Below are 24,049 nucleotides of genomic sequence, written 5' to 3'. Positions count from 1 at the left end.
TTTTGCAAGCAACCCCACCCTCCTACCCTTGGGCAGCAGAGACCCCACTAGAAGACCCCACGTTTAGGGTAGGAGAGGGGGAACCCAGATTGTTGGGGGCAATTAAGCTGACTTTGTAAAAATGCCGCTTGGGGTGTGTGTGTGTGAAAGCCCTGACAAGCAGGCATAGACATAGAAGGAAGGCTACTGCTAAGCTTGTAAGCCGCCCTGAGTCTTCGGAGAAGGGCGGGATATAAATGGAATTAAAATAAATAAAATATACATAGAATGAAGGCTACTGCTAAGCTTGTAAGCCGCCCTGAGTCTTCGGAGAAGGGCGGGATATAAATGGAATTAAAATAAAATAAAATAAAATAAAATAAAATTAGTGCAGGTTCGAGTCCCACCAGGCTCAAGGTTGCCTCAGCCTTCCATCCTTCCCAGGTAGGTAAAATGAGGACCCAGATTGTTGGGGGCAATTAAGCTGACTTTGTAATAATGCCTCTTGGGGTGTGTGTGAAAGCCCTAATAAGCAGGCATATACATAGAATGAAGGCTACTGCTAAGCTTGTAAGCCGCCCTGAGTCTTCGGAGAAGGGCGGGATATAAATGAAATTAAAAAAAAAACCTGGCAAACTCGGTGGGATTCCTGCCTCCTTGCAGAAAAGGGGAAACTGCGGCAGGTGTTGTGTGTTCCCCCCCCCCCAGGACTTTTTGGTTCTACCTGGGTCAAAAACAGGAAGGGGGGGCGGGACCTTGAGAACTAGAAACCTGGCTTTGCTGGCAGAATGATTCCTGGGATCAAAGAGAGCTAGGAAAGATGGAAAGGTGTGGAAGCGCTGGCCCGTGCCCCCTTATTATCCATTTCTGTAATAAGAAGAGACGGGATGCCTCTTTAGGGCTGGGGGCTTTGATTCTTCCCCTCCCTGGGGGGGGGAGGTCAAAGGGGCAAGTGAGAACAAACCAGGATAAGGAGAAGAACCTGGCTTGCCATCAGCCCAGAAGCACAGACCCTGCTTGCTTGTTCTTTGGAAGATCAGACAGATTTCCAAAAAAAGGGGTCAGCAACTGGAATCCAAAGACCCCATCCCTGCCCTAAAATTTACCCCTTCGATACCGACTCTGTGCAATTGCACTCACACAACCCCTGAATGGCCGCACAGAAACACACCGGGGCAAGACGGCTAACTGGATTTGTGTGCCCCAGAATTAAGGGTGGGTGGGTCGGGTGGGTGGAGCAAGTTTCAGGGGAGCCGAACCCAGCTTGTTTGTTGGTGCAAATCCAGGACGGGGGGGGGCTCCTTCCATCCAGCGTATTCAGCCCTGACTACTCAGCTCAGTCAAGCACGGCTGGACTTGAACCCAGCACCAGGAGATGGCAACGTCAGAGCTGGGCTGCAAAAGGAAGGAGACCCCAGCCTTGCCCCCCCCCCCAGCAGGCCCCCTGCTAACTACCCCACCCCCTCGAACCAAAGAATTGGGGGCCGGTTTGGCAAGTCTGGCCAAAGCGGGGAGAAAAATGCCCTGTGCTACTTCCCTTTTTTGGGGGGGTGCCAAGCCCTGAATCGGCCTCAGGGTTTGATCGCTGCACCCCAACGCTGCCTGAGTAACCGAGATCTCCCCCAGGCAAACCGAGGTTACTCCAGCCCCCTCCCCATTTCCTCTCCCTCCCCCAGAGGCAGGGCCGGAGGAGGAGGAGGTGGGAACACCAGCAAATAAAAGGATCGGGGCAGGAAACCTCTGGGTCTCCCGTTCTCCAGCCGAGTGGCAGCATCCAGGGGACGCCTCAGCCCTCCCCCTCTTACGCAGTGAGTGAATCCTTTGGGGAGGGGGCGCTCAAACCTAGGCAGCTCTTAACTTTGCAAAGGGGGGGGCGGTTTAAGATTTGGAGCCGTGACAGCTCCTTCCTAATCGCTCTTTTGCACAGGTTAGTGCCAAAACCAACTCTGGTCCGAAGAGAAGGAGTTACGGGTGTTTGAAACCCCACACTCGTGTTTATTCTTGGCTTTCTTTTCATTTTGCCTTTCCTCCTGGAAGGAGAAGGCGGTGGGTTCAACGTTTCCTCCTAGGCTTTTTCCCCTCAACGGGTGAGAACAACAACCCTGCGAGATAGGCTGGGCGGAAAAGGGAGGGAGCTTTAGAGGACATCTAGACCAACCCCCCCCCTCTGTTGGGATTCAGAGCTTCCCACCCCACCCCACCCCGCTTCAGGGTAGAGGCCTCCAGTGTGGTTACTTATACCGAGAGAGAGGGAAGAGAAATTGGAGAGCCATCCAGAAGGATCTGAATCCAGTATCAGGGACTTGGTTCCTCACTGCGTGTCCAAAACTGAAGTTGTGCTGGTATTGGCCTACCTCGCAAGGCTGTTGTTTACTCGGAAGAGAGCAGAAGTAAAATAATAGAAGAATAAAGTCAACAATGATCAGGTTGGCGTTCCGAGTAAAAGTCTGACTCCAAATTTAAAATTTTTTTTTTTAAAAAAACTAATTACTTCTCAACCACCGCTCCTGCTAAGAACTGAATATGTAATTTTTTTAAAAAATAAAAGATTAACAAGATGTGAGTTCTGGCACCTTTTTTCTTACCAAAAAGCACTGAACTACTAGACAATTCCCAATTCCAGCAACCGTTCCTTACGTGTTTTAGCCTCCGGTCCCCTGATCATCTTAGTTGCTCTTCTCTGCACTTCCCCTCCCACCCCCAAAGTCTCATCATCTTTTTGTTTGTAATGTGAGGGACCAAAACTGGATGCAGGATTCCAGGTTTGTGGCCTTTCCTAAGGCTTTATAAAGCAGTTAGTAATTGAATAATCGCAATAATGCCTGCCAACCGCTTTTATCAGAATAAAATATTGGATTCCCGGCTATTTGTGTTCTCCCTCCCACCCCCCACCCCCCACCCCCAGACTCATGTTCCGGTCCCGAAGAGCCAATTTGGTGCAACGGCTCTGGAGATTGCGCTGTGTGACCCCCAGCCTGGATGACAACCACGGGGCCCTGAAGCCGGTGGCCCACGCACTCTTCAAGAAGCTGAAAGACAAGGAATTGGAACTGCTCCTGCAAGCGGTAGAGAACCAGGGTGCCGGAGAGTCCGGCTGCGTTTGGCTTGAGCCACGCGGCATCAAGCTGGGCCCGTCGGCATCGCTGCTGCTCTGCCGCCTGTACCGCTGGCCGGACCTCCACCAGCCGCAGGAGCTGAAACGGCTGTGTTTCTGCAAGAGCACCGGGGCCGAGGGGGCTGTCCACTGCTGCAACCCTCACCATCTCAGCCGGCTTGCTGCACCCGGTGGGTAAGGGGGGGGGCGAGGAGAGGGGAGGTGGGGAGGGGTCACTGGAAAGATGCGGTGAGGTGTCCCACGGAGGGTGTGGGAGGAAACCAGCCGGGCAGGTGTTGTTAGTAAGCCCAAGGTGTGTGAGTTGGGCCTAGGGAGCCCTTGTTAAGCAAAGCCCGTGGGAATTGGGCAGTTGGTGGTTAGATTTTTATTTATTGAGTGTACGGCACCTATAGAGGTCATGTAATCACTGATATAGAAATTTAGTTTAAGTAAAGCATCAGCAAATATATCTATATCTACATCTCTATCTATCTATCTATCTAATCTATCTTATCTATCCATCCATCCATCCATCTGGTCTGTCTCTATCTATCTATCTATCTATCTATCTATCTATCTATCTATCTATCTATCTCCCTTATTTATCATCAATTATCTGTCTGTCTGTCTTTCTTTCTATCCCTCCATTTCTCTACCAAAATATCACCTATCATTTATTTATCATCTCTGGGTCTGTCTCTCTCTCTCTATCATCTATGTATGTATGTATGTATGTATGTATGTATGTATGTATGTATGTGTCTGTCTGTCTGTCTGTCTGTCTGTCTGTCTATCTATCTATCTATCTATCTATCTATCTGTCTATCTATCTATCTGTCCATCCATCCATTCATCCATCTCCTCTATCCATTCATCCATCCATCCCCCCCTTTGCTTTCCTTCCTTCCTTCCTTCCTTCTATCCATCCATCCATCCATCCATCCATCCATCCATCCATCCATCCATCTCCTCTATCCATTCATCCATCCATCTATCCCACCCTTTGCTTTCCTTCCTTCCTTCCTTCCTTCCTTCCTTCCTTCCTTCCTTCCTTCCTTCCTTCCTTCCTTCCTTCCTTCCTTCCTTCCTTCCTTCCTCCTTCTATCCATCTATCTATCTATCTATCTATCTATCTATCTATCTATCTATCTATCTATCTATCTATCTGACTTATGACCCTTTTTCATACTTACGACCGTTGTGGCATCCCCAGGGTCACGTGAAAAAAATTCAGATGCTGGGCAACTGACTCATACTAATGACGGTCGCAGCGTTTTGGGGTGGGGGTGGGGGGAGCCACGCCATCCCCTTTTGTGACCTTCCGACTGGCAAAGCTACTTAAGCACCAATGTGCTTAACGTGACCACTGCAGCGATTCATTTAAGGACCGTAGCAAGGCAAGGTCATAAAATGGGGCCAAGCTGACAATAACCGTCTCGCTTAGCAACAGAAATCTGGGGCTCGGTTGTGGCTGTAAGCCGAGGACCACCTACGCGTCAGAGCTGCTCACGGGCTTTCTTCATCTGTCCCTTTCACAGACACCCCCCCTCCGCCGTATTGCAAGCTCTCGCCTTTTGCTGCACCCCTGAAGGGCAGCAACATTTTAGAGAACAACCGCAGAGAATGGCAAGGTAGGTAGGACATAAAGCAGGTCTTTGTGCTGTGTGTGTGTGTGCGTGTGCGCGCCGTGGGGTTGTTTAAGTTGCAGCTAACACGCAAAGGGTGCTGGGGTGACTGGCCTCAGTTCTTACCCAGATCAAATAGATGCAATTAATTGTAACTTTCCCCACTTGCTGGGGTCCCTCATTTTGGTCACCAGGTTATAAAAAAAGGCATTCGGATTCTGGAAAGAGTGCAGAGAAGAGCAACGAAGAGGATTGGGGGGGGCTGGAAGCTAAGACGTACGAAGAAGAACGGCGGCAGGAATTGGGGATGGCTAGTCTAGTCTAGGTTAATGAAAAGAAGGACCGGGGGGGGACGGACACGATAGCGGTGTTTCAAAATTTGAGGGGCTGCCCCAAAGAAAAGTGGGGGCACCTGTCCTCCAAAAGCGCCCGAAGGCCGGACGAGAAGCAACAGAGGGAAACTAGTCAAGGAGAGAAGCAACCTGGAACTAAGGAGAAACTTCCTCACAGTGAGAACAATTCACCCGTGGAACCACCTGCCACCAGAAGCGGTGAATGCTCCAACACTGGATGTTTTTAAGAAGAGAGCTGGACAGCCATTGGCCTGAAATGGTATAATAGGGTTTCCTGCCTGAGCAGGGGGTTGGACTAGATGACCTCTAAGTTCCCTTCCCAACTTTGTTATTCTGTCATTTCAACAGGCCGTTAGATGGCATCCCCCCCCCAAAAAAAAATGTTTTGCCGAATTTTATTTCGGTAATTTCCAAAGGCACACCTTCCTCTTCTCCCCCACCCACCCCCACCCGACTCCCGCCAGGGAAAAATGCATCCTTCAGAGATGCAAACCACGGGCGGGGGGGGGCACAGAGAGAGAGAGAGAGAGAGAAATAGAGGAAAGGTTTTGTTTGTCTGGGCGTGCCACGTTTTGTGGATTGTCCTGGAGAGGGAAAGGAACCAGGAAGTCCACGTTAGAGACGGCCTTCCTCATTCCTTCTCACAGACAGAGGGACGATGTTTATTTCTAGCAAGAGGAAGTGGCCGCCGGGGAGAGCGAGACGCTAACAGTCTCTTGACGCGCAAAGCGGGGTTGACCGCTGGCATCCGGCCAGCCAGCTACTTCCAAGCAACCTGGGCGCCTGGTCTGTTTCCCTCTTCCAGCCGAAGGCAGGGCGCCCCAAGACAGTCCCACGCCTACGGGCCGCCCCGAAGCTCCGCCGCAGGTCTTGAGGCCGCCTCTCCCCAGGGACGGTCACTACTGCGTCCAGTTTTGGTCGCCACGATATTAAAAAAAAAAAAGATGTTGAGACTTTGGAAAGAGTGCAGAGAAGAGCAACCAAGAGGATCGGGGGACGGGAGGCTAAAACACACAAAGGAGAACGCTTGCAGGAATTGGGGATGTCTCGTTTAATGAAGAGAAGGACTTGGGGGGACGTGATGGCAGTCTTCCAGTATTTGAGGGGCTGCCCCAAAGAAGAGGGGGGGTCCACCTATCCTCCAAGGCACCTGAAGGCAGGAGAAGAAGCAACGGATGGAAACCAATCAAGGAAAGAAGCAACCTGGAACTAAGGAGGAATTTCCTGACAGTGAGAACAATTAACCCGTGGAATAGGGTTGCCTGCAGAAGTTGTGGGTGCTCCATCACAACTTTGAACAGTCACTAAATGAAGACTACATGTATTGTCCAGATATGATAGATTATAGATAGATAGATAGATAGATAGATAGATAGATAGATAGATAGATAGATAGATAGATAGATAGATAGATAGATAGATAGATAGATAGATAGATAGATAGATGAGATGGATAGATGGATAGATAGATAGATAGATAGATAGATAGATAGATAGATAGATAGATAGATAGATAGATAGATAGATAGATAGATAGATAGATGATAGATAGATAGGAGAGATGGATAGATTAGATGGATAGATAGATATAGATATATAGGTATAGATATGGATGGATAGATAGATAGATAGATAGATAGATAGATAGATAGATAGATAGATAAATAGATAGATAGATAATGGATGGATAGATGTATATGATGGATAGATAGATTAGATAGATAGATAGATGATAGATAGATAGATAGATAGATAGATAGATAGATAGATAGATAGATAGATAGATGATAGATAGATAGATAGATAGATAGATAGATAGATAGATAGATAGATAGATAGAGTAAAAAATGGTCCTAAGCCACTTTTTCCAGTGTTACTTCAAACAGCCACTAAACAAACTCTGGCAAGTCCAGGACCGGCTCTAACCACGGTTGTCCCCTTCTCTCCCGCAGACACCACCCTCTCCCGCTGCTCCCTGAAAGACGGCTACTGGTGCAAACTGGCCTACTGGGAGTATCGCCTACGGGTGGGGAGGCTCTACCCCGTCCACGAAGACCACGTCTGCGTTTTCTCCAGCCTGCTCCAGGGCAACGGGCTCTGCCTGGGCCAGTTGGCCTCCCGGAGCCACAGCCAGGCCGTCCGGAGGACCCAGGCGAAGATCGGTCGTGGTTTGTTACTCAGCCAGGAAGCTGGCGGGGTCTGGGCTTACAACCGCAGCGAGCACCCCCTCTTTGTCTCTTCCCCCACTCTGGGGCCCGTGGGCGGCTCGGCCCCTCCGGTACACAAAATCCTCCCTGGTTACTCCGTCAAGGTGTTTGATTACGAGCGGGCCACGCAGCTGGCCGCCAGGCGCCCGGGCGCCAGCGAGGGTCCCCACGACCAGCACACGGTCCGGATCAGCTTTGCTAAAGGTTGGGGTCCCAGTTACACCCGCCGGTTCATTACCTCTTGCCCGTGTTGGCTCGAAGTGCTGCTGAACGCCCCGAGTTGAAGCAGCTGGAAGGAAAAAAAACCCACAAAACAACAGAACAGGGGTTGTGGGAACGCGCCGCGCCCAAATTCAGAATTTGGAATAGAGTAGAGCCGGAAGGGTCGTAAGTGCAAGCAGCCCAAGTCCTTTTTTAAAGCACTGTTGTCATTTCAAACGGTCGCTAAACGAAACAAGTCGTAAGTCGAGGACTGCTCGTACCCTCGGGAAAATAGCCCCCAGCAGGCAAAACAGATGCACTTACCAAGCGGGAGACCCTACTTTTTATTTTATTTTGGGGTGGGGGAGCGAGAAGTCTCTGCAAAGTTGTAACGCAAGGATGGAGCAGAGCTGGAGTCTCCAACCTTCAACTTTAAGATTGGTGGACTTCAACTCCCAGAATTCCTTAGCCAGGGAGGAATTCTGGGAGTTGAAGTCCAGAAAAGTCTTAAAGTTGCCACCGTGGGAAACCCCTGGAGCAGAGCACAGAAATCTCTCTCTATTCGTTTAGCGTCCATTTTTTTCCATCCGTTCTTCTTTCTTTCTTTCTTTTCTGCAATTAAAAGAAGAGAAACATCCCACAAAGATTACCTCGGCCCTCGGAGCATTGCAGTTTCTATATCTTTCTATTATATCTATCGTCTTCCTTCCTCCCTTCCTTCCTTTCTTTCATCCACCCTTCTTTCTTTCTTTCTTTCTTTCTTTCTTTCTTTCTTTCTTTCTTTCTTTCTTTCTTTCTTTCTTTCTTTCTTTTTTTCTTTCTTTCTTTCTTTCTTTCTTTCTTTCTTTCTTTCTTTCTTTCTTTCTTTCTTTCTTTCCATCCCGTTTTCTCTGACTCCACCATCCGGCGTTCCTGAGCTTCACAGTCTTAGCAAGCAGCTTGATTTTAGACTCCGCCCGTTCTTCTTCCTTCTGGAGTTGAATATTGAAAATGGAAAGAGGGGAGTGGGGGGTGGGAAAGAAGAAGATGAATGATGTTAGGAAAGGTGAGACAGGTTGGAAAATGGCTAGAAATTGCCTCCCCCCCCCCGTTCGTTGCAAAAAGGTTGGGGGGGGGAAATAATAATAATAGTCATAACGTTCAGGTTGTGGGTAAAGAGAGCGTACGTTGCTTTGTGGTTTGAGTAATTTTGGAGTTTGGACTGTGATAAAGATGCCAGGGGAAAAAAGAATGGGACTGTTATTTTTCCCTTTTGGCATTATCTCTGAGATTAAATTGCTTTAAAAAAAATAACTGAATGATTTTTGTGGTTATTGTGAAAGGAAAAACAGAGTAAAATCAGTGCGAGTCAAAAGTGTTTATACACACACACACACACACACACTGTACAGGGAATCCTCGACTTACAACCACAATGGAGTTCAAATTTTATGTCGCTAAGCGAGACAGTTCTTAAGTGCATTTTGCCCCATTTTACCACCTTCGTTGCCATGGTCGTTAAATGAATCACTGCAACTGAAAGTTAGGAAGATGGTTATTAAATGAATCCGTTGACCTTGCTAGTCAGAAGATCCCAAAAGGGATCACGTGACAACCCCGGGATGCTGCTGTAACCGTCAGAAATATGAGTCAGTGGCCAAGCATCTGAATTTTGATCACGAGACTATGCTGCAGCGGTCCTAAGTGTGAAAAATGGGAAGTCGTTTTTTTTTAGTGCCGTTGTAACTTTTTTTTAATACTGTACTCAAAATCTTAAATTCAAATGCGCAGATACAAAGGTCTATTCGGGTAAATGTTCAATATTTTTATCCAGCAATCTGTTCCATCGTTTTACAATTATCCAGCGCTCTTGAACATGTACAGAGCGATCACTGACTGGATTTTTCCTCTTGCCTGTTTGGCCGAATCAGTTTCCCACTTTGCAAGTTTGTAAGGCAAGAAAAGTGAGGAATTTTTAAGGGGCAGGCTCCTGAGCATAGGCAAAGTGCAATTCTCTATAGTGCAAACGGTGTTCAGATTCCAAATGCATTGCATTTGAGGGTTTAAGGGGGGTAGAGGTCAAGGATCAGCAGAAGCTAAATCACCTCCTCCCTTTGGCAAGTATAAATATACCTTTAAATAATAGACAAATAAATATGTTTATTCAACAAAACCTGGAGTTTGCAGGCCTGCCAGCAGAGGGCGCTCGCCACATTGTGCTGCTAATAAAACTTTTTATTTCTCCGTTGAATTGATTTGTCCGTCAATCTCTTTTTGCTTTTCATAGGGGTTACTTGGCAGGCAGATACCCAACAGGTTATGCTCCCACCCACCCTCACACACACACACCTATAGATGCAGTGGTAGGAACAGCCAGTCTGTCGCTTGGAAATTTAATTAATTTATCTGCAAGCTTTCCTGCATTCCATAAATCAATTCAAACTTTCCTGCAATCAGTCCTGCATTCAATCCAATTGGCTTGCTTTTCATCCTGGTTAGTTTTTGAGGGGGGGAAATCACAGCTTTGGGTGAACCCACAATATTCTAGAGTGCAACATATCCAGTGCTGGGAATAGGATGGTTTTTGTAACCCAGGTTAAATTACTTGTGGGAATTGTGTTGATTCTTTGTGGCTGTGTGTGTGTGTGTGTGTGTGTGTGTGTGTGTTTAACATGTTGCACAAATCCACCTGTTGCCCCTTGTACACCCCTTTTATGCCCATTCCAATTGTAAATCCCTGTTGTGTAGGCCCAACCAGGAGCAGTTTATGAAACCAGCCACGGTTAACAACAAACCATGGATTCCTGCAACGTAACCACCATTCACAGTCACATCAATGCCAGGCCTTGCCACAGGCTGCTTTGTAAGTAACCCAACAACGTACGACCACAATTGTGCCCAAAATTTCTGACGCTAAGCGTGACCGCTGTTCTGTCAGTTTTGCCCCATTTTACAACCTCTCTTGCCACCGTTGCTAAGCGAATCATGGCAGCTAAGTAAGTAAATACGGCCGTTAATGAATCCGGCTTCCCCGTTGATTTTGCTTTTCAGAAGGTCACAAAAGAGGGGGGGAGGGTAATTCACGTGACCCCGGGACACTGCGACCGTCATAAATATGAGTCAGTTGCCAAGCCTCCGAATTTCGAACAGGTGACTCTGGGGGGGACGCTGCAACGGTCGTTCCCTTTTGTCAATGCTGTTGTAACTTCAGTCAGCAAAACGGACTGTTGTAAATTGAGGGCCACCTGCAACGGACAGATCCTTCTCCTGGCTCTCCTTGTGGCCTCTCATCCCGTGGAACTGGGACGTTGCCAACTGGATGGAGTAATCAGCGGGGCCAATCTCGTGTGAATCTGCCTCCAGCTGGGATCTAGCTAGCCCAAAGCCTGCAGGATTCCAGGTGGGGCTGTGGGGAGAGAGAGAGAGAGAGAGAGGGAGGGGGGAAAAAACACACCACCCCAAAGCTTTCATCTGGGGTTTGTGATTGACAGCTCGGAACCCGCCCTCTCCCGCCTGTGGCTTCCCGTGTCTGCCAACTCAACCCACCTCCGCTGCAACACTCAGCCTGGGGGTCGAGTAGCTGGCTGGGGCGGGTTCCTGTTGTGCCAACCACTTCAGAGCGGGTGGGGAAGGAAGAGGGGCACAGACGGGGCCATGCCAGGCTTCCCACACGGCACCCCAAAACCGCCCTCCGCCTCCAGATCCCCACAGCGTCGCAACCCAGCCCTCGGTTTCCCGTCCTTTTTGCCAAAGCGAGTGGCTTCGTGCCCACTCCTAACCCGGGCTTTTGTTCTCGACTGAGATTGCAGCCCTGGCAGGATTCGCATTCGCTCCCTGCCGAGCCGGTTTTCCCCTGGGCTTGTGAGGACACGCCTCCGGTGGCCGAAGATGGGCTAGCTGGTTTGAGCTGTTGCAAGGGCAGCACAGCTGCCGTTCTGGATTTTATTTTGTTTTTTGTTTTGTTTTATTTATTATTTTATTTTGTTACTTTATTATATTTTGTATTTAATTTATTTTATTACTTTATTATTTTTTGTATTAATTTTATTATTTTTTTGTATTATTTTATTTTTATTTTATTTTATTTTTGTCTTATTTTATTATAATTTTGTCTTATTTATTTTATTTTATTTTATTTTATCCCCTGCCCCTGGTAAGTTAGGGTTTGAAATGACACTCTGCTAGGTTGGAATCAGCTCATGAGGACTAGAAGCTTGCTTCCTTTTGGGGAGGAAGCTGCCCTTCTCCAAGAGGGCAACACCTGGTTGGGAGGAGGAAGAATGTGGCCTTGACAATGTCAGCAAGCCCAGGTTTGTAATTTTAAGGCTTTCTTAAATCTTTAAATTCTACCTGCCTGGGGTATAAAATCAGCCCCAGAAAACACCCTTATTTTTTGCTACCATGGTGCTTTTATCTGGGAAGTGTGTGTGTGTGTGTGTGTGGAATTATTAGCCAAGGCTCCTTGTGTCTCTGGAACTCCCTGCCTCAGGAAGAAGGAAGTCTCAATCTTTGTTTGCAAACAGGCTGTGTGGAAAGCATTCCCCATGTTTTTAATAAGGTGGTGTTTTTTTTATCTATCTATCTATCTATCTATCTATCTATCTATCTATCTATCTATCTATCTATCTGTATCTCATCTATCTTTCTATCTCTGTCTATATTAATCTCTATCTCTGCTCTATCATCTCTCTCTCTCTCTTAATCTGACTACTCTGTCATCTATCTCTCCTAATCTATTTTTCTCTCTATATATATTAATCTCTCTCTGTTCTATCTATCCATCCATCCTAATCTGTCTGTCTCTCTATCCGTAAGTGGCCGTAACTCAAGGACTCCATGCACAGGCAAGAGAAGAGGACTTGGGGAAGGGAGCAGGGGTACGTCTACCGTCCTGATGCCAGCCGGGTGGCCTGAACTGCCCCCGACGTGACGCCTGGACAAGCTGACACCCAGCTTCCTTGCACCCCCTTGCACAGGTGACTGGGTGGGGCCACACAGGCACAACCTGTTCAGGTGCAGGTGGGGAGAGCAACACGGTGTTCTTCCCGGCTCTCTGCTCACCTGGTCTCACCTGAGCCCCACCCAATGATGTGCAATTGGTAGCCTAGCTTCCCCTCCCCCCTCCCTCCCCCTCCTTCTTGATTGGGTTCCAAATCGCCCTCCCCCCCACTTTCCAAACTAAACAAGACCCCCCCCCCTTTTTTTTTTTTGCACCCAGCCAGGACCGGGTGCAGAAGATCCCAACTGAATCCTGGAAATTGCCAGCCAAGCACCCTTCAGTTGCAACTCATTCCTTAAAAAAAAACCCAAAAAAACCCCCAACCCCCAATTTTTTATTTTGTTCCAGGCAAGGTTGCAACGCAAAACTCCAAAGCAAAAAAAAAAATGCCACAGAAAGCAAAAAAAGAAAAGAGGAAAAAAAACAGGTCGAAAACACACAACGCCATCGAAACATTTCAGGGAACAAAAAAAGTGCATCAAAACTACACACGCGCACACGCACGTTATCCCCTCGAGTTGAATACTGATGAGTACATGGCGGAGTACTGATGAGTACATTTGTCCTTTTTTTAAAAAAATGATTCCTGTCAACCAAAGCGCCCCCCCCCCCCCCCGATTTTCACGTACGTTGATAAATAGCAGGCATTTCTGCCTTGGTGGAGCAGTGGGCTAATGCCTCTTTAAGTAACCCCAGCTGCCTGCAATTAGTGCAGGTTCGAGTCCCACCAGGCTCCAGGTTGACTCAGCCTTCCATCCTTCCGAGGTAGGTAAAATGAGGACCCAGATTGTTGGGGGCAATTAAGCTGACTTTGTAATAATGCCGCTTGGGGTGTGTGTGAAAGCCCTAATAAGCAGGCATATACATAGAATGAAGGCTACTGCTAAGCTTGTAAGCCGCCCTGAGTCTTCGGAGAAGGGCGGGATATAAATGGAATTAAAAAACAAATTTCGGCGTGGCTTGGGCAAGAAGAAAAACAAGGTTCCTGAGAGAGCGCAGAGGAGTTTTTTCTTTCCCCCCTTTGTTTTGTTTTGAGCAAAGGAAAAGAGCTTTCTCAGCCAGGATGGAGAGATTTGAATTGTTTCCCCTTTCCTGACAGGGAGCGCAATTCAACCAGTGGAACTACTTGCCACCAGACGTTGTAGGGTCTCCATCCCTGGAGGTTTTGAAGAAGAGGCTGGACAGCCATTGGTCTGAGAGGGGATTAGGGGCCCCCTGCCTGAGCAGGGGGTTGGACTAGATGACCTCCAAGGTCCCCTTCCAACTCTGTGATTCTGTTAATTTTTTACGCTTTGGGCTGGACTCCCTCCACCGTAGGAATCCTGGAACCCGGCTTTTCTTAGGCCCCACAATTCTAAGTCAAACCTGTCGCCTTTTAAAGCCTCACCCGCCCTTCCCGGGGTGTGTGTGTGTGTGTACCTAGGAAAGCATTCTGCCCCACAGCTATCGGGGACCCCGAGAGGGAGGGAGGGGTCCCGAACTTTGATTCTGCAACTAAGCATTCAGACTTCCCGGTTTAAGAAAGCTGATCCTGGAAAATGCTCCTGTTTGGGCTGATTTTTAAAGAGATTGTCGGCAGGGGGGGGGTTGAAGTTGGGGGGGGGCTTGGGGCTCTCTGGGCTGGGTTGTTTTCTTGCAGGCGTTTTGTTACCAAACTAGGCAACGTCCTCAGTGCTAGAAGGAAGTGGGGTTTGCGAGGAGGAGGAGGAGGAGGAGGGAGAATTGTGGGGTCCTCGGTGCTCTTCTGAGCTGGGTTGTTTTCTCGCAGACGTCTCGTGATCCAGCTAGGCAACGTCCTCAGTGCTAGAAGGTGGTGGGGGTTATACGGTTACGCAGAGCCTGATCCTAGAGGCCAGGGCTGTGTTCAAAACCTCCCATCCATCAGAAACCAGTTGAGTTAAGCAAAGTGGGGCTCCTGGGGGGAGTGGGGAGTGTGTGTGTGTGTGTGTGTGTGTGTGTGTGTGTGAGTTTAATTTATTGAATTCAATTTAATTTAAGGCTTAATTTAAGGCTTTAATTTAATTTAAGGTTTGAGGCTTCTTGTGAGAACAGCCCCCCAAGGGTCAAACCTTTTTCTGACTTTCGGACCCCTTTAAAGCTCAGTACCTCCCCCCCCCTACCACCTCCCCTCTCCCCCCTCCTAGCAGAATCTAAGGGGCAGGCTGGACATGGGGAAGATCCCTTTCCAAAGGTGGGGGAGGGGGGAAAGGAGGCAGGATTGCATGGAGCCAGGAGGGAGGGAGGGAGGGAGGGAGGGAGGAAATCCCCCCTCCCGTCTCTCTCCCCCCACCCCACCCTCCCCTCCCCAGCGGGAAGTCCCCTCTCGGCCCCACCGCCGGCCGACTCCGTCATCTTTTCCACTCGCACATCCTCTTCCGCAGTCGCCTGTCATTCGGCCCCTCCTCCCTTTGAAGGGACCCTCCCCCTCTCCCCCTCCCCCCAGCGCCCTTCCCCCACCCCGGCCGGGGAGGGCAAGGGGCTTTCCAAGCCAAATCCGGTCCCCAAAGGAGATTCCCCAAAGACCTGGCCGCCCAGCGCCGGCTTCTCCGCGAAACCCCCCCCCCACCAGGAGATCAGCGCTTCTTTCTCAGCCCCCCCCTCCCCAAAGCAGATTTCAAGGTGGGGGTCCCGAAAAGACGAGCAACCCACCAATGGGAAGCCGCCCAGACTGCCCGCCGCCCAATGAGAGCGCGGCGGAGGCGGCCGGCCGAGTCGGGCGAGGCATCCCTGGCCAGGCGGCTCGGCGGCCAGGTGAGGCGGCGGCGCTGGAGGGCAGGTAGGGGGGGGGGCGGAGCCGGGAGGAGGTGGGGAGGGGACGGGGGAGAGAGAGGGGGGAGAGAAGGAGGCTGGGCTTCCCTGCCTTCCTGGGGAGGTCGCCTGCGGCCGCGGGGGCCGGGCTGGAGGGGGCGGACAGGTGAGTGGGGAGGGGGGCGTGGCCAAGGAGGACAGGTGAGCGGGAGGGGGAAGAGCGAGAGGTGGGAGGGGAGAGGAGGAGGAGGAGGAGGAGGAGGAGGCATCGCGCCCGACACTCCGCGAAAGAGCCCGGCCAGCGCTGCCAGCAAGGAGCGCGACCCTCTCTCTCGACCCCCGACCCGCTTGAACCGACCGCCAGCCGACCTAGCAGCATCCGCCGAGCCGGGGGTGAGTGTCTCCCCACCCGCTTTGGGGAGGGGGGTCGCCCTTCTCCCCAATTTTGGGCTGGCGGGGGCGGGGGTCTCCGCTCTTCCGCCCCGACCCTTTCCCTCCAGCGCCGCCGCCGCCGCCTTCTCCCCAACCCGGAGCCGCTCCGCTCCTCTCCCTTCGGCTGCGGATGATGGGGGAGGTGATCCGGCGCATCTGGAAGGCAGGCAGCTCCGCCTGGCCCCTTCCCCGACTCGTCTCTCTTGATATTTGGGGGAGGGGGGGAGGGGTCTCTGCATCTGGCTTTTGACTCTTATCTCCCTGGTCGTCTGAGCGGATTTTTGCCTGGAGGGGTGGGGGCTCCGGGGGTGGGGGGGCCTGTCCATTCCTCCCTCTTCTGTCTTTTCTCTCCCCCCTCCCAAATATCCCTTCATCCCCCTTCCCTTCTCTCCCCACTTCCCATTAGCTTCCTCCTTCCTCTTCCTCACCCAGCCTGTCCCCCCCCCGCTTCCTCCCCCTTCCCCCCCCAAAAACAGGGAGCAAAGCTAGAATCTAGCCGGGGGAGGGGAAAAACAAATCGAAACAAAACCAGCTAAATTTCCCATATATTTTATGACCCTTTGGGGGGGTCCTCATTCTCCCCACAAGCTCAACACCCCCCCCTCCAGTCAACAGACCTTGGCAGGCCAAGCCAGTAGGGTCAATCTGTGGCTCAAGCGTCCCAAGCCGTGGTCAGTTAAAGAATCGGGTCTAGTCCAGCAAAGGGCTGGACTAGAAGACCTCCAAGGTCCCTGCCAACTCTGTTCTTCGGCGAAAGCAGTCTTCTGAATGTATTCGATACAGGCAAATCCAAATGGAATTTCTCCCGGTGGGGCTCATCCCAAGCCCTGGAGCTGTGGCTCTGCTTTGTGTGAAACCAGAGAAAGAGTCGGTATAATTATTATTATTTTTTTCCCCAGTTATATCTTTTTAAGCTGGATCTATTGTGCAAAGGCAGAGGGGCAGAAAAAAAAACATGTTTGACATGGTCTCCAGAACGGGGAGGTAGATAAGGCCGTCTCGCCACCCTTGAGTGGGTCAGAAAGCTGTTCCTCTCCTCTGGCTGCGTTCGCACGGGATTCCAAACCCGGGTTCGCCCACCCGGCAGGCTTTCTGACAACGCTTAGCCCAACTCCACCAGACTGGAGATAAAGGCTTCAAATCTTGCCCATCCCTTCCCTCTTTTTGTATTCCCACCCACCTGGAGATGGCATTCATAGAGGGGGAAAAAAAAAGCTTTAAGCAACTTCCCGTCCTCTTTTTTTTTTTTCCTACCCAGAGCAGAGTCATCGTGAGAAGCTAACTGGGGTCAGCAACTATCCTCCCTTCGATTCGGCCCGCCCCGTCCTGCAAATTAGAAACCTGGCAAAGTCAAGAAAAAATTCATTTTATCTGTTCGTCCTGAGCTGTTCGGGGTGATGTTGGCTGGGTTAGGGAGACACCCCACCCCCCACCCCGACGTGCCAGGTTGAGCTCCATGCTGGAATGAGTGTCACGTCATTCAGACATGGCTGTTGACATTTAGCAAGGACTGACAAGTCCTCAGTTTATGACCCCCAATTTCTGTGGCTAACCGAGGCGTTTTTTAAGTGAGTTTGGTCCCGTTTGACAACCTTGCCCTGTGGTTGTTAAATTCTTCCACTGGTCCTTAAGTGGCTTTACCCCCCTGGATTGTGTTGGTCAGGAGGTCGTAAAAGGGGACCTTGGGACGATGCAACCGTTGTAAGTATGAGTCAGTTGCCCAGCGTCTGAATTTTGATCATGTGACGTGGCCACAACGGTTGTAACTTTGAAAAACAGTCCTAAGTCCCCTTTGTCATTTCAAAGATTCACTAAACGAACTCTTGTAAGTTGTAACCCAGTTGGCCTTGTTACTCTCTTTCCTGGTTTATTAAACCCTAACCCTTTCTCACCAAACCTGGTTACCTTCACTAACTCGACCCCCCCCCCTTGGCAATCCAGAGGATGCCCCGTTGGGTGATACCCTCTTGCAAAAATAAAATATAATCATCATCATCATCATCCACATCTGTCTATCACAGGTCCTTGAGAAGGACTCGATAGGTAAACAAAAGTGTCAAATCCAGTCTGAACATCTGGCTGACCGTGCGATGATCCCTAAGAATAAGAATAAGAATAAAATATTACAAAATGGGGGGTAGCATGTTGCAGAGCTAAAACTCCCCAGATCTGTCTTTTTTTTTTTTCTTTCACCGTCCCGCTGAGTCTGGCGGGCGTTATCGTCCCGCTGTGATAATTTTGTGGCTTTTTGGGTACCAATGGGCACCTGATTTTTTTCCCCCTTCTTCTCCTTGCCACCCTCCTTATCTGCTTCTTAGAAGCAGAGACGAAATGGCTTCTAATTCGGCAGGCGTATTTTTTTTAATTATTATTATTATTATTATTGTTGTTGTTGTTGTTGCTGTTATTTTAACCTATAACTCCGGGGGGGGGGGGGAAGCTGGATGCGCCCTTTGGAAGGGCAAAGCTGGGGGAGGCCTAGTTTTCAATCTTCCCCGCCATGGGCAGATTTCTGACCCGAGGATTTGTGACTTTCCTCGGGCAAAGCTTTCGATTGGACTCTGGCCCGTGGGGCACACCCAGCCCCGCTGATTACCCTGCCCTCCTTCGCAGGGGTGTGTTTCCGTGAGGTCATCTTCCCCGCCGAACTGGCTGGGCCGTTTCGGGAAATCTTTGGCAAGCCGCTAATTGCTTTCGATCGGCGATTGGCTTCTTGTTGTCTCCAACCCCGGGCGGTTTTTAAGAAGAGGCTGTATGTCTGAAATGGGTTAGGGGTCTCCTCCTTGTGTAGGGGGGGTTGGACTTGAGGACCTCTGGGGTCCCTTCCAACTCTGTGATGCTGTGATGCTGTTATTCTGCTATTGTCTTTCCTTCCTTCCTTCCTTCCTTCCTTCCTTCCTTCCTTCCTTCCTTCCTTCCTTCCTTCCTTCCTTCCTTCCTTCCTTCCTTCCTTCCTTCCTTCCTTCTCCATCACTGGAGACTGGATAGCCATTTGTCCAGAATTGTACAGCGTCTCCTGCTTGAGCAGCGGGGTTGGTCTAGAAGACCTCCAAGGTCCCTTCCCACTCTGTTATTCTATTACGGTGCACACGAAGAAGCGTCAAGTCGTTTTACAGTCTAGGGAGGAGAGCAAGCAGAGAGAGAAAAAAGAGAGAGAGAGAGAAGCAATCAAACTTCGTTTGCAGTTTGTAGTGACCCATTCCGACTCACAACGGCAGTGAAAAAAAGCGACTTACGTGCTCCATTTTTCACACTTAACGACCGCTGCAGCCTCCCCCACGGTCACGGGATCCAAACAACTCACTCACATTTATGACGGTCGCGGCGTCCTCGGGGGTCACGTGATCCCCCTTTTGGCAAGCACGAGTCATTCTAGGGGGAAATTCCAGATCCGCTCGAGAGCCTGAAAAACTGAAGCGACTCGCTTAACGACGGTGGCAAGCCAGGTCGCAAAGCGGGGCCAAGCTCCCTTAACAAACAGCAATCGCCCGTAGACTTATATACCGCTTCCCAGGGCTTTGCAGCCCTCTTTAAGCGGGCTACAGAGTCAGCCTGTTGCCCCCAACAACCTGGGTCCTCCTTGATATGTTTGTGTGTTTGGTTCCCTCCCCGCACTGTCCGCTCTAACCCACAGCCCTGAAAAATCCCCTGGTGGTACCCCATCCAAGCACGCACAGGGGCGTCCAAGGCTGGCTGACACTGCCCCCCCCCAGGTCTCCCCTGCCCTCCCCTCCTGCACAGACTACAAGGGGAAGGCCAGGAGCCTCGCGTTGGCACACCTGGCTTCTCTGTTCCCAGCCGGGTAGCGCAAAGGTGAGTGCGGCGTGTCGCTAAGATGGCACCTGCTGATTGTCCCCAGGTGTCCCTGATGTGCAATTCAGAAAGGGGGGGGTTCGAATGAAAGGGGGGGACGGCTTGCAAGGAGCTAGAGAGTGCTGAAGGCGGCTGTTTCTGCTTACACTTTTCTGCATGCGTGCAACACACCCCCCCCCCGCTGTGCATAGCTTGCAAGCTGCCGGCTTATCATTCAAGGCAAAGCGGGAGGCGTGTGCTGCACCCATTTGAACCCAAGACCGGGGGAATATCCTCGGTGTGTCTCTCTCCCCCTCCATCCTCGTCTGGAAGTTGCCTTTTTTTAATTTTAAAATTCAAATTGACATTGGAATTCCTGCTGTGCCAGACAAGCTTCAGCTTCAGGTTTTGTTGTTATTATTATTATTATTTTATTTTATCCCCTGCCCCCCCCCCCCGCCGCCACCCCAGACTTCAGGTACTTAAAAAGGTCCCCGAGGGGAGGGGAGGGGTTTTGCAGGGGAGAAGGGACAAGTGGGGAAGGGGCAGTGGGCGTCAGTTGTCATCTGAGAACATCTGTGTAGAGAGTTCTTTAGCTCTCAGTGGTCTATGGGGGGGAGGGGGAAACAACCAAACCCAAATATGGGAAATAGCACACAAATCTATATACACTGTTTTTGTGAAGCTGTGACAATATATAATGTGCGTAAAGGAAGTTCTCTTGGGAAAATGAACAGACTTTACGAATAAGACTATCATCTAGCTATCTTCTATCCATTCACCGATCTCTATCTCTCTCTCTCTCTCTCTCTCTCTCTCTCTTTCTCTCTCTCTCTCTCTCCTATATATCTGTCTGCCTGTCTGCCTGCCTGCCTGCCTGCCTGCCTGCCTGCCTATCTATCTATCTATCTATCTATCTATCTATCTATCTATCTATCTATCTATCTATCTATCTATCTATCTATCTATCATCTTCTATATATATCTATTTCTATCTCTCTATCTATCTTCTATCTCTATCATCTATCTTCTCTCTCTCTCTCTCTTCTATATATCTATCTGTCTACTTATCTATTTTTCTGTCTATCTATCTATATCTATCTATCATCTATCAATCTATCAATCTATCAATCTATCAATCTATCTATCTATCTATCTATCTATCTATCTATCTATCTATCTATCTATCTATCTATCTATCTGTCCCCCACCCGCCCAGTCCTTCCACCCGAGGTGCTTGTTCTGGATAGGGCTGCAGGCCAACCCAGGCTCCTTTCGCTGATACAGAACAGGCTGAAGGGCTCAGCTGGACTGGCTGGCCTCACCGTCCCCGAAGGGTCCCTCGGCTGAGGGGTTCCCAGGTGGCATCCATGGGTTGGGAGGCCAGGCTGGAAGCCCACCACCCATTTATCCAGGAAAGGGTCTCAGATTGTCAATTTGGTAATTTTTTTTATTAGCAAGACACGGAAAGGAGCCAGGATTTGTGTACCCCCCCCCCAAAATTGAGAGGTGGGTAGTTCAAAGCCCCCCCCCCAATTCTGCTTGCCAGCCTCACTGCCAGCCAGCCGGCACAGCCCCCCCCCCCCGTCACACAATTGCCCTGCCTGCTGGGAGGCAGCGATGCCTCCTGGGGGGGGTGGCTGATGAAACCGCCACGAAATCATCCTTTGGCCCCACCCAGCGCTTTGCCAGCGAGGCCCCCCTCCCGGCTGGGGGGGGGCGGGGAGAGCAGGCGGGCGCTCCATGGCAACCCACCCCCCCACGGGCCCTTCCCCCCCTCCTGCCTTGAAACCGGAGCCTCCTTTGACCAGGAGGCCAAACCTCCGGGGAGGCCAGGCGCACAGCCGGGCACGGTGCCAGCCGGCTGGCAGTGCCAAGAAGGAAGAAGGTGAACGCTGGGCTGGGGGAGATGCTGGGCACTGAAGGGGGAGGCTGGGGAGGGGAAGGGCCGAGGCCTGGCACCACCATTCCCGGGGGAGGGGGGGAGTTGCTTCAGCAGAGCGGGAAGCGGAGTTCATGCCCGTTTAGGCCCAGCCCTGGGTGCCAGGGGTAGGAGCCTGGCAGCTGTTTTAGCATTGAGAAGGGAGCCATTCACTCCTTCCTTCCTTCTTTCCTTCTTTCCTTCCTTCCTCCCCTTCACCTCCCTTCCTTTTTCCTCCCTCCTTTCTCCCTTCTTCCTTTCTTCCTTCCTGTCCCCTTCCCTGTAATCCTCCCTCCTTTCTCACCCTTCCTTCCTTCCTTCCTTCCTTCCTTCCTTCCTTCCTGTCCCCTTCCCCTCTAATCCTCTCTTCCTTCTTCCTTCCTTCCTTCCCCTCTAATCCTTCCTTCCTCCTTTCTCATTTTCTTTTCCTTCCTTCCTTCCTTCCTTCCTTCCTTCCTTCCTTCCTTCCTTCCTTCCTTCCTTCCTTCCTTCCTTCCTTCCTTCCTTCCCCCTTTTCCCATGCAGGGAGGGGACCCAGGGCAAGCGGCCACCCCCCACCCAAGAGGAAAGGGGTGGTCCCAGCAAAGGCAACTTCCCCGACGCAGCCGAGTTCCCCTCTGGGGAAGGGGAAGAGAGAAAGCAGTGACGCGTCGGAAAGAGAAGCAGGCCAGGCGGGGCTGCCGGGGCCCTCTGGCCGCCGACTCTCTTACGGAGACTCTCTCCGCCAGCCCCATGGGCTCCGGATGGGGTAAGCACTGGGGCACCCTTATTAGAGGGTGGCAAAAGTTCCCCCCCAACAACTCACGAGCTTCCCCGGACTTTAAAGATGCTTTATTCTGCTCTGAACGTCAGAAGCCGCCTTGCCAAAACCAGCTTTCCCCTTCCTGCTTCCTTTAAGGACGTGAATTCGAATTCGGGGCCCAGGGGACGGAGCGAGGAAATTAGCCAAGAGGGCGCAGAGTTTTTCCTGGTTGGTTGGCATGCAGAACTAAGATCTTTAAGCCAAAAAATATAGGATTTTTTTTTTCCAGGGGGAAAAAAAACTTCAGTTGGAGTTTCAGTACAGAAGTTACTTTTCTGTTGCTTTTCAGCCTGGAAAAAAAAATGTCATTTTTTTTCCTTTCTTTTTCTCACTCTGCCGCTCACAAACCTCCCTCCCTACTGAAGGTGCCACGCTGGGCTAGCAAAATCCCTAAAAAGATTAAATTATACACAATTTAAAGCTCAGGATTTCAATGCAGGATTTTTCGGGGTGTTGTACACGGGGAGGGGGGTGTCTTTCCTTTGAGAGTCCCCCTGCCGAGGGAGCAATATTACAACGGGGGCTTGCAGGAGGATTTCTAGATTTTTCAAAAGAGACTAAAAACATTAGAAAAGGCAAAAAGAAAAGCGTGGGAAAAATAAAATTGAGATGCAGACTTGCTGAGAGATGTTTTAGATATTTTGAAAAGAAACTCGTTGGCAGCCTGCGTGCTTTAAAAGTGAATTGGTGTGTGTGTGGGGGGGTGTTCAGTTTTATTAGCACTGTTTCCCTTCTGCCCTTTCATCCCGACCCTATTCAAGAAAAGGACTCTGTGCATGCTCAGAAACAATCAAGTTTATGGTTTGATCATATCGTTTCAGAGCTTGGTTTGATGCCCTCTCTCTCTCTCTCTCTCTCTCTCTCTCTCTCTCTCTCTCTCTCTCTCTCTCTCTTTTGTCTGTCTGTCTATCTATCTATCTATCTATTGTCTGTCTATCTATCTATCTATTGTCTGTCTATCTATCTATCTATCTATTGTCTGTCTGTCTGTCTATCTATCTATTGTCTGTCTATCTATCTATCTATCTATCTATTGTCTGTCTATCTATCTATCTATCTATCTATTGTCTGTCTATCTATCTATCTATCTATCTATCTATCTATCTATCTATCTATCTATTGTCTGTCTGTCTGTCTATCTATCTATTGTCTGTCTATCTATCTATCTATCTATTGTCTGTCTATCTATCTATCTATCTATCTATCTATCTATCTATTTATTGTCTGTCTATCTATCTATCTATCTATCTATCTATCTATCTATTGTCTGTCTATCTATCTATTGTCTGTCTATCTATCTATCTATCTATTGTCTGTCTGTCTATCTATCTATCTATCTATCTATTGTCTGTCTGTCTATCTATCTATCTATCTATCTATCTATTGTCTGTCTATCTATCTATCTATCTATCTATCTATCTATCTTCAATCTATATCTATCCATCCATCCATCCATACAATCTAGGCTATTGGTGCCCCCCCCCAAAAAAAAGAGAATAAGGATGTGCAGCTAAAGGACCCTTTGGCAACATCTTAGCTGGGGACGATGGGAGCTGGAAGCCAACACCTATGGGGAGACCTGGATTTGAAGGCCATCAAGCCTCTCTCTGGTGTCTTAACGCTTGCGCACAAACACTCCCCTCGTACACAGCACAACCTGTTGTGTTGTTGCTCCCAATTCACGCCCACTCAGCCGACCGACCCCACCCAGCTGCCCTGAGGGATGAGGTCCCACCCTGGATAATTTTCTATCCATTTCTCTCTCTCTCTCTCTCTCTCTCTCTCTCTTTCTCTGTCTCTCATCCCCCTCGCCAACCCTTGGCAGTCTTTAGCCGAAGACCCAGGGGATAAAAAGTTCAGCCTGGCCTTCTGGGTAAAACCAGGCAGGAGTGTGCCAAACTGCAGGAATGATGTGCC

At 50.0% G+C, this 24,049-nt stretch overlaps 2 protein-coding genes across 3 annotated transcripts in view; both read left to right on the top strand.

The window, feature by feature from the left end:
* The first annotated feature begins 1,439 nt into the window (after positions 1-1,439).
* Positions 1,440-8,752, top strand: LOC310647338 (mothers against decapentaplegic homolog 6-like). Its single transcript, XM_083374513.1, has 4 exons — positions 1,440-1,787; positions 2,885-3,264; positions 4,612-4,704; positions 7,004-8,752. Exons 2-4 carry the CDS (start codon positions 2,889-2,891, stop codon positions 7,540-7,542), a joined length of 1,008 nt encoding a protein of 335 aa, XP_083230639.1. The 5' UTR covers positions 1,440-1,787; positions 2,885-2,888; the 3' UTR covers positions 7,543-8,752.
* Positions 8,753-15,466: 6,714 nt separating this feature from the next.
* ZBTB7B (zinc finger and BTB domain containing 7B) overlaps positions 15,467-24,049 on the top strand; it is a 26,819-nt gene continuing 18,236 nt past the window's right edge. The window contains exon 1 of one of the 2 annotated variants that reach the window (XM_083374506.1): positions 15,467-15,578. Coding sequence is in view for 1 of the 2 variants with exons in the window: in XM_083374505.1 (XP_083230631.1) it covers positions 22,063-22,078 (16 nt within the window). In the remaining variant the exon portion in view is untranslated. Of the gene's footprint in view, positions 15,579-21,881; positions 22,079-24,049 lie in introns of those variants that run through there. The other variant, XM_083374505.1, reaches the window with a different exon arrangement.

The sequence above is a fragment of the Vipera ursinii genome (assembly GCF_947247035.1).
Source record: "Vipera ursinii genome assembly, chromosome: 15".
Classification (NCBI taxonomy): domain Eukaryota; kingdom Metazoa; phylum Chordata; class Lepidosauria; order Squamata; family Viperidae; genus Vipera; species Vipera ursinii.
This window is presented reverse-complemented; position numbering and strand designations above follow the sequence as displayed.